This window comes from Ursus arctos, unplaced genomic scaffold, assembly GCF_023065955.2.
Source record: "Ursus arctos isolate Adak ecotype North America unplaced genomic scaffold, UrsArc2.0 scaffold_22, whole genome shotgun sequence".
Classification (NCBI taxonomy): Eukaryota; Metazoa; Chordata; class Mammalia; order Carnivora; family Ursidae; genus Ursus; species Ursus arctos.
Window position 1 is genome coordinate 59,699,528 of NW_026622897.1, and position 10,827 is coordinate 59,710,354.

General features: G+C 37.3%; 1 protein-coding gene across 1 annotated transcript; it reads right to left on the minus strand.

The window, feature by feature from the left end:
* Window positions 1-7,742: 7,742 nt before the first annotated feature.
* LOC113245828 (olfactory receptor 2AG1-like) lies at window positions 7,743-8,695 on the minus strand. The gene is given in 2 exon segments (XM_026486145.4): window positions 7,743-7,886; window positions 7,889-8,695. Coding segments are annotated over 2 exon segments (951 nt in total).
* Window positions 8,696-10,827: the final 2,132 nt, after the last annotated feature.

Here is a 10,827-nt window from a genome sequence, read left to right on the forward strand (position 1 = left end):
CAGGGTCAGAATTCTGTCTCAACCCGTATATCTGCATTACCTGGCATATAGTAAATTTTCAAGAAATGTTCACTGAATGGATGAATGAATAACCGAATGTATGCAGCAATGAACAAACTCCTCCTCAACACATAATCCCTGTCACACACACTGCATCCTAGGCAGTGCCCTGTGAGTCCAGTGGGTATCACCCAGACAGTGTGGGAAAACTGAAAGAAGAAAAAATATCTATAATAACAAGGATAAAAGGTCAGAGTAAAGGAAGATTCTGGGAGTTGAAAAGGGGTAGCTAGTTTGAGAGACAATGGATCTTTTGGTTCCTTGCACGTCTCAGCACATAAACTGACCCCCTCAAAAAGAGTACAGTAGCAAGATTTCTAAGACTGAGGATTCTAGAGAAGAGAGAAAAAGAAAAATCTCCTCTCACAAATAGGCTGTGGGTTATAAAAATAGGGATGTGACGCTTCTTCCAAGATAGACGCAAAATTTCTGGTTCTGGAGAGGTTTTATTCCTCACTATCTTCCTTCTTCTTACCTGGAGACATGGGATGAGTTTGTTTTGAGATGCATGGAACTACATGGGAGGGTATCTCACAGAGAGTACAGAAGAATGAGATCCAGAAATCCAAGGTGCAGATCCAGAGTTGGGTATTGGATCCCAGTGATTCTCAGCCCTCTCTCCTAACAGCTGGATACATTGAAATGGACTTTTCAGTGGATTCCATTCAAACTCAGGCTGTATTCTTGGATGAGTTAAATACTTATTGAGCACCAGCAGTGAAATGAACCTTATTCTGAGAGGTTCTTGAAAGATGAGGCCCTGAGAAGTGATGCACATGGGACGGTCCCTAGGGTTCTCCTTGGGCACAGCTTACTCTATTATCTCTACACACAATGAGATACCATGGGACTTTTTTTTTTTTTTGGTAGTCATATGGAATACTATGATTCTTTTTTTTTCTTATAATAATATTTTTTAATTATATTATGTTAGTCACCATACAGTACATCCCTGGTTTTTGATGTAAAGTTCGATGATTCATTAGTTGCATATAACACCCAGTGCACCATGCAATATGTGCCCTCCTTACTACTCATCACCAGCCTATCCCATTCCCCCATCCCCCTCCCCTCTGAGGCCCTCAGTTTGTTTCTCAGAGTCCATAGTCTGTCATGCTTCATTCCCCCTTCTGATTACCCCCCTTTCTTTATCCCTTTCTTCCCCTACCGATCTTCCTAGTTCTTATGTTCCATAGATGAGAGAAACCATATGATAATTGTCTTTCTCTGCTTGACTTATTTCACTTAGCATTATCTCCTCCAGTGCCATCCATGTTGCAGCAAATGTTGAGAAATCGTTCTTTTTGATAGCTGAATAATATTCCATTGTATATATGGACCACATCTTCTTAATCCAGTCATCTGTTGAAGGGCATCTAGGCTCCTTCCATGATTTAGCCATTGTGGACAATGCTGCTATGAACATTGGGGTGCATATGGCCCTTCTCTTCACTATGTCTGTATCTTTGGGGTAAATACCCAGTAGTGCAATGGCTGGATCATAGGTGTTTTTACATTTGTCCTGATAAAGAATTTGTGGGAGAATTAGTATAACTAGCTATTATTACTGTTCTCATATTATAGGAAAAGACATTGAAAGTCATAAAGATTAAGTGACTAGTTTAAGGTCAATCACATTTGAAATAAGCTAAGACTCTAATCTTTAACATTAAGACTAATCTTAAGGCTATCTCTTTTACTTCATGCTGTACCACTTCCTAATATTTAATACCCTTTAGCAAGCATAAGGTTCATACATTAGTTGTAAGGCCAATGTGTGTTATCTGGGTTATCTCAAACTTTAGGACAAGCATGTGAAAGTGTGTCTGCATAGAGGTGGAGAACTGCCTGAGAGCCCTTGAGTCTACTACCCAACAATGACATGGACCCAGATAAACAGTTCATCCCTATGGGCCAGGATCTGTGTACTTGCCAGGTGGACATAGGAAATGAAGAGAAGAAATGGCCTACTTTCCCAGAATGTTCAATGTCTTTTTACCTTCTCATTCACGTTCAGTAGTGCAAGAAAGGATATGGACTTTAAGCTTGGCCCTCTTAGGACACAGGTACCCTGATCACCAGGAAAGGCATGCCCAAATTCATGTCCTGTATTATTCCCTATATTACTTTTTTTTCTTGTACAGAAGCTAGAAAATATGCTCAGAATAGTAAAAAATGGAAGTAGAATAGTTTTCCTCTTTTGCATAGACAGAGGAAGAAATACAATGAGAGACATGAAACATTCTATCCTCGCCAACACTGCCCACCTGATGGCCTCAGACTACATAAGAGAGCAATGATAGCTAATGTGTCTGTGGCCTCATAAACGTTAAAGTAGAGTTTACCTGATCCTCTCTTCTTATCCCTCAAGAGGAAGAAACATACCTCTGTTTGACATATGATTGTCTGTTAAATCCACTGGGGAAACAAAAAAAGTGTGTGTGATAGAGAGGAAACCTAAGAGTAAAGACTCTTGGACCATATCTCCTCATGTATTACTGGTGCAGAACTCAGAAAAGAAGGGGGCTGCTCATTGTCTCTCCTTCAGGACAGTGGGTAGGACCTAGACATTGCTAGTTGTCTGCTCATAATTCATATATATCACAAGTAATTATTACACCATTAAATTCTCTCCTTAAGCTATAACAAATCAGGCACCAAGTTCTATCACTTCTAATTTATAAATAACTCTGAAAAACACCCTTTTCTCTTTATTTCTTCAGACTATTTTAGTTCAGGTGGTTTTGACTATGATTTCATGACTGTATTGTTGCTATACCTTACTAAATGTTTTTGCTGTCTTCTGTGTTAAGAATATTTGAGAGGTGGGGACTTGGATTTGATAGGGCCAAGTCTGTTAAATTCTAACTTGTTTTTTGATTGGTATTTCTATGGATGGAGAGAAATTTATATTTTCCTAAAAGTAGGAAGAATATTTACATGTCTGGTGAGTTAAACTACACTTAAGTATTTGAAGAAATTACCCAATTTCATTTATGTATGTATGTATGTATGTATATTTTAATTCCAGTATAATTAACACACAATGTTATATTGGTTCAGGTGAATAATATAATGTTCCAACAATTCTTTACATTACTCAGTGCTCATCATGATAAGTGTACTCTTAATCCCCTTCACCTATTTCACCCATCCCCCCACAATAACCTCCCCTCTGGTAACCATCAGTTTGTTCTTTATAGTTAAGAGTCTGTTTTTTGGCTTATCTCTTGAAATTACCCATTTTATTAACCACAGAAGCCAACCAAATTAAATTACTTCTCTGAATCCTTTTTCATTTGGTGATTCAAAAACTAAAAAAATCAATTAACTTTGATTAACTTAGAACTTTATTAAAAATTTTTTTGTATTTTTTTTTGCTTTTCATGGAGGCATTGCAGAAAGATGAAAAGGCCTACAGTTATGTCTTTATAGGGTTACAATTTATGTTTGGAAGGAATATGACTAAAATCCTATGGATTACTATTCAAATAACTGAGTCTTATGTGGATGTATTTTAGTAATGGATGAAACATAAATGTGATCTGAGCTCAAAGTCTGATGAATCCAGATTAAAGTTGTTGGGAAAATGTGGGAGGGCCTGTGGAACCATCCTTTTGAAGTGGTGGAGTGAGGTTTAGCCCTCTGGCATCAGTGAGTCATCAAAAGACATATCAATAGAGGTGATAGTTACCACATAGGAAAGTGAAATCTCATTGTATAATAAGGAAGTTTCTTGACATAGTAATATTAAGTTGAAGCAGTCCAGTTGCAACAAAGCAATAGTGGTGGACATAAGATCTCCATTACTTTTTCCATATGTACTAGGTCTTGTCAGAGAGGAAAAAATCACTATGGTGAAATGAGGGTATATTGTAAACTTACCTACTGTGACAGAATATAGTAAGAATTCAAGGCTATTGCTCAGATGGGACTCACCAACCAGAATTGTGCTATATATTCCCACACCTCTGCACCCCATAAAAAGATGAGGCCTTGCAGTGCCTGGGTGCCTCAGTCCGTTGAGTGTTCAACTCTTGATTTTGGCTCAGTTTGTGATCTTGGGGTAGTGAAATTAAACCCTGCATCGGGCTCTGCACTGGGCGTGGAATGTGCTTGGGATTCTCTCTTCCTCTTCCTCTGCCCCCGCTGCTTGTACTTTCTCTCTCTCTAAAATAATAAGTAATAAGTAAATCTTAAAAAAAAAAAAGATGAGCTTTGGTGAAAAGATGAATGAAAGGTACATTTTAAGTTTACATTTTGGATCATTATGAGTTTAAATTGATAATTTAAAACTTAAATTGGCATGAAATTGCCAATCCCAAGAAGGAAGAGTAAGTATGAAAGATAAAGGTACTTTCTCAACCTGTGCTTGCACCAACCCCCTTATGATAGGTCCTCCAGAATTTATTACTTCATCTCTTCCTCTCTTTCCTCACCTGGAGTCTCCTTGAGAATCACTCCAAGGTGGGAGTGGGACCAAAAGCCTGTCAATGAATGTATTAAATAAATCTCAATTTTATGATTGTTTGAATAGAAAATTATCTATTGGAAAATCTTATCCCTAGGGCAAATGGGTGAAGGAAAGTCTTATGATGGCAGTTTCTACAACAATCAAGGTTCAGGGACTTTTGGTCAGGATTTATTTATTTCTCACACAAATTATTTACATTTCAGCTGGGACTAAAAGCTCTTGCTGTGTTAAACTTGGGATACACACATACACACACTCACAGGCACATATATGTGGCTAATTTACTTGTTAATATATTTATTTCTTCTTTTAATTTATTTCTCCTATTAGTTATAGATCTTCAACAATATGATCACAATTTTATTACAATGTTTAAGTACTTTTTCTGTTCACAATTATTTCACTGATTCTACTTTATTTTTACTTTTGTACAAGCAGCAATAAGAAATTTTTACAGCAATTTGACAGAGTAATTGAACAATAGTATTCACTGATCATGTCTCTGTTCAAGACAGCAAAAAGTCAGCAGAGGAATGAATATATGCTCAGCACTGAATAAAAATCCTTTTTTCAGCAGAAGCAAAAGAGAAACCCCCTTTGATTAGAGATAACATGTAATGGTTGTGTGAATATAGATAAGGAGAGAATATTTAATAGCTGTGTGAATATGGATAAGCCACCAAACATTTCTGGGAATTAGTCATTTTATATGTGGAATAGAATAATATTTGTCCTGCTTATATCTTTATAATTCTAAAGACTTAAAATTAACAGTTATTAATATTTATACCTGCAATAATAATGTTCACAAAGCAGACTCTACAGGAGATGCAATGAGGTATACACAGAAATATGTGAAGAGAGACTATTTTAATATACCTTTCGTAATTCAAGACAGATCAGAAGGACAAAAATAGCAAGAATAAAAAGACCTAAAAATAAAACCAATAACGTAGATAATATAAGTACATATCAAACTGTAAACCATCATAATAAAAATTATATCTTCCTTCAAATGTACCTGAAACATTGCAAATATTTTTATAAACCCAATCTCAATTTCAGTGAATAGTTATAATACACACAGTATACATAGATAGTTATCCATAGAGAATGGGAGTGAATAAATTGGACAAGACAGAGATATCAGCTAGACTTCTCTGGTTAGACATTGTTTTATAGGTTGATTTTTTTTTAATCAGGTAAATATTTTACATAATTATAAAACAAAATAAAAAATTAAAAGCAATCCCTAAAAACTGAAAGAAAAGTGAAATAAACAAATCCAGCTATGTATCCAGTTCATGATGTGTGTATGGTAAGATCATACAACTGAGTAGTATATTGTTGCCATCGGGAACTGGGATATTTGGTGAAAGGCAAGGAATAATAGGCAGAAGGCCTCAATTGTGTTGCTAATGCTAGATGGTGGTATTTAGGAAGATCAGTTAGTAAGCTGCTGTAGTAAAAGCTCAGGGCAGAGGTGATGGTAATTTGGACCAGAGTGGAATATTTGTGTGTTGAGAGCTGGTATAATCTGGGATGTATTCAGGGGAAAAAATACAACCTAGGATTTGCTGATAGATTGTGTACTAGTTGTGAGAGAGAGGGAAAAATTATGAATGATTCCTAAGATTTTGGCTTGAGTGAGTATATGATATCTCTTTCCTTCATGAGCATTAATTTCAGTATCTGCTCTGCCTTTTTTGTTTGTTTTTTAACTCTTGTCCAAAGGAAATATTAATTCTGTTTGTGTGTGTGTGTGTGTGTGTGTGTGTGTGTGTGTGTGTAAAGGTACCTTTTAATCTTTTTCATTACGAGTCAGCTTCAAGCATTACAGAGTAACTGATTTGGTTGGTTTTCAGGCAAGGGGCTTGGAATAAAGAGGAGTCCCATTTCTTTTTAATTTTAATTTTTAGTTTAGTTTGTGGAACGGTTTTATTTTAACAGATTCATTGGATCTGGGTCTTCTAGATTAATAGTACCAGATAAGAACATTTCTTGCATTTCTGAAACATATCTTAGTGCCTGGCACATGGAAAATGTTTGGTAAATGCTTTTGGAAACATAAAGAAATAAGCAATTGAGCTCCAACTTCGACAAGATACTTTTCATGATAGAAACGTTTCAGTGACAGGTCCTGCAGGTAAGGGCTTTAAACTGTATTAGGAGAGAAAGACTTTCAAATTCTTTTCATGCAGTGGGAAAAAGAGAAGCTGGGACTCAACTAGAAATTGGTTCAAATTCTGATTCTATTGTTTTTTTGTTTTGTTTTGTTTTTTGTTTTTTGTTTTTTTAAAAAAAAAAAACCTCTTAAATTGGGAATTCAAGCAAAGTTGAAAGGACTGGATCAGGAAGGAGACATAAAGGAAAAACCTACTCACTGGCCAAAGTGTAATTGGCAATGATGCAGATACAGGAAAGTTGTTGGAAAGACCATTTTTGTTTCAGATGTTGAGTTCAACCATTTGTTCACATTCAGTATTAATTGGGGCTGAGGCTTTTATGGAGCAGGTTCCCAGCAGAGAACATTTGCAGTATGGTTCTCACTACCATGTGCGCTGGCTGCTTTCACACACTAGCTTTAAGGCATTAATATTTTGTAATGAAGCTTATTTATAAATAATATGACATGTAATGCATGTGGCTGTCCTAATGTAATATGTAATAAACATAGGTATCTGATAGGAACTTTTTTCAGAGTCTGGAACTCTGATGTGGACGTGGGAAGATCCCTCCGCAGTAAAACATTTAATATTATTGTGACTACAGACTCATACTAATAAAGAGGTAAGAATTGAGAAATTTTGTCACTAGCAACTAGTAAAATCTAACATTTGTATCTTCAGTTTCTTCATTTTCCTCTTTAGTTTTTATTTCCTGCTTTAAATAGAACTATCAAGAAAAAATTCTGGCCAACTTCCTGTGTTGTTGGGTGTAGGATTGTTGTAGAGGAAAGAAAAACATGAAGTGAAAAATAAAATAATCTCTGTTAGAACAGAAAGGGAATTTCACCCAGATTCTGGGGTGTTGATCAGAGAAATGAATGCATCCTTAGCTATTGATACATAGCTCACGAAACATGAGGACTTATCTCCAATGTGGCAGATTTTCAGAATTTTCAAAATGTGGAAGATGTGAACTCAAAACCAAGAGCAGATATGGAGTCCCATCTAGAAGCTATAGGGCTTCCACATGACATTGGCATCTACTGTCTCTGGATGGACGTGAATCTCCCCAGTACTCTCCTGAAGGCTTCCATTACCTCCTTATTTCTCAGGCTATAGATAAGAGGGTTCAGTGTTGGAGTAATGATAATATAAAATACAGAGAGGATGTTGTCCTCTATGGCCTATGGTAGGGACTATGGTAGGAATTGGGCCAGATGTACATAAACATGGCAGCTCCATAGTACATTCCTACCACAGTCAGGTGAGAAGAGCATGTGTTGAGGGCTTTCTGCAGTCCCTCACCTGAGGACATGTGAAGGACAGCAATTAGGACAAATGTATAAGAGTCAAGGATAACAGCAAGGGTAAGGACGAGAAAGGTCACACCTATCACATATACCATGAGCACATATATGGAGGTATCTACACAGGCCAACTTCAGCAAGGACAGGATTTCACAGAACAGGTGCCTGATTTCCTGGAACATGCAGAAAGGAACGTGCATAGTATATGAAGTGTATATCACACCATTTAGGAATGCCAGAATCCAAGATGTTATCAGGAGCCAGCAGATCCTTGGCCTCATGAGGACCATGTAGTTCAGAGGATGACAAATAGCCACGTACCCGTAATAGGCCATTAACCCCAGTAGGAGGTCCTTTGCAGCTCCCAAAGTGAGAACTACTAACATCTGAAAGGTGCAGCCTTCAAAGGAGATGGTGTTCTTCCCACAGAGATAATCCGCAAGTATTTTGGGAGTAACTACAAATGCAAAGATCAAGTCCATGAGAGATAGCTGGCTGAGCAGGAAGTACATCGGCACATGGAGCCAAGCATCCATTGTAATGACCAAGAGCAGCAGGCCATTGCTGGTCAGGGCAAACACGCACGGGACAGCATTTGGGGCACAGAGTAGTTTAGGAGCCCCATTGTCATTCAGAATCCCTACCAAGATGAAGCCATTTCCCAAGGTGGAATTCCACAGCCCCATTCTGTGGTTTCTTTACCTATCTGAAATTACATAAGATCTTGGCAAAATAGTTCTGATGTGGTACCTGGGGACTTTCTGGCTTTACAATGTTATAGCCCTTGATCAGCAGGATTGGTTGTTCAATTTATCATATCATATTATACTTTTTCATTCATGAATTAACTCACCAAATATGTACTGATCACATACTCTTATAAGAGCACATTTCTTCTCACTTCTGATGTTTTCTTCAATGTTAGGGGAGTCCCACTGTACAATAATTCTGGGCTTATCTCTGCCTTTCATCCCATTTACTTTTTCTGAGAAATGTGGAGCAACTTAATGTGAAATATTAAAGGGAAAATCTGGACACATACTGTCCAGCCTTCTTTTCAGGAGATTCAGGGTCTTTGAGAGGGCCTAATATGTATCTCCCTCTATCCCATCCAGGTTTTGAACCAATTGAGAAAGAAGATATTTGTGCAGGCCAAAGTATTACCTCTATTTTTCATAAAGCAGAAATTCAAGAATGACTCTTATATGTCAGTGGACAATGGGCTTAGTAATACTAAGCCCCAAATGCATAATTACCTTTGCAATCACAGACAATATAGGAATAAATTGGTATTCCCACAAGGAAGGAATAGTGGGAAAGGGGAACAGATAGATCAAGTACTAGCCATAGTATCTTCCAAAAAAAGAGAAATTTACCCCAGTTCATTCTCCAATTTGATTATGTTTCTCCTTCCCTTGAGAAGAAACGAGAGAGAGTAAAGACTAGGTATCTTACATTACCATTCACTTGACATAGAGAAAGAACCATCCCCTCCCATTGCTCTTATGTGCCAGGCATTGTGATAGCTCCCAAGTATAGCAGGGAGTGCATAAAATATAGAATACCTGACCACATTTTTTTTTTACCATCTCTGAGTTTTACTTTGTTTCTTAAAATTTTAATTCCAGTATAGTTAACATACAGTGTTAGTGTCATGTGTGCAATATAGTGATTCAACAATCCTATGTATTACTCAGTGCTCATCAAGATAAGTATACACTTACCTTGAAGAGTACACTTATCTTTAATTACATTCTTGTGAACAGCATTTAAAGATGGGTGTAATTACAAATGTGAAAACTCATAAAGGTAAATAATAATGGTTCTCATGTAGATTGGTAATTAAGGAAATACCTCTCTCAGACTGAATTTCAGGCTCAGTTTTTTTTTTTTTTAAAGATTTTATTTATTTATGTGACAGAGAGACAGCCAGCGAGAGAGGGAACACAGCAGGGGGAGTGGGAGAGGAAGAAGCAGGCTCACAGCGGAGGAGCCCGATGTGGGACTCGATCCTGGAACGCCAGGATCACGCCCTGAGCCGAAGGCAGACGCTTTTTTAACGACTGCGCTACCCAGGTGCCCCTCAGGCTCAGTTTTTAACGATGAGCATGAATTATTCGAATGAAGAGGAGTGAAGAGGTACCCGAGCAGAGGATACACTGTATGCAGAATCTCTGAAAAAGAAAGGAGCTTATACTTTCTGAGGAGCTAAATAAAGACTGATGATGTGGGTACTAACTGAGATAAATATGGAGAGATACACATGTTCCAAGTCATCCTTGGCCTTTTAGGGGATATGGACTGCAGTGCAAAGCTCTACACACACACACACACACACACACACACACACACACACTCACATAGATGTGACACTAGGCAATTTATATTTTTAAAGGATAACTCTTACAGTTGTACAAAGGAGTAATAGGTAGAAGATGGGCAGGAGTAAGTTATATGTAAGTGATGAATCACTAAATTCTACTCCTGAAACCAATATTACACTAAATGTTAACTAACTAGAATTTAAATAAAAACTTGGAAAAACAATAAAAAAAGATATGTGCAGAAGCGATTGTGATCATACAGGTAAGATGAATCAGGGAAATAGCACAGGTATGATAGAATCAAGATACATGTTGGAAGCAGAAACAACAAAAATTGGTGATTGGCTAGATATTTGCAATGGAAATAAGTCAAGAAAAGCCAGTTTGGGAGGTGATAACTAGAAGAATTAAGAGTGGGTAAGGAACCAGAAACTCCCAAGAGAATGAAGTCTATTTGCTCAGTGTGTATAGATAAATGAGATGGATGGAAGGAA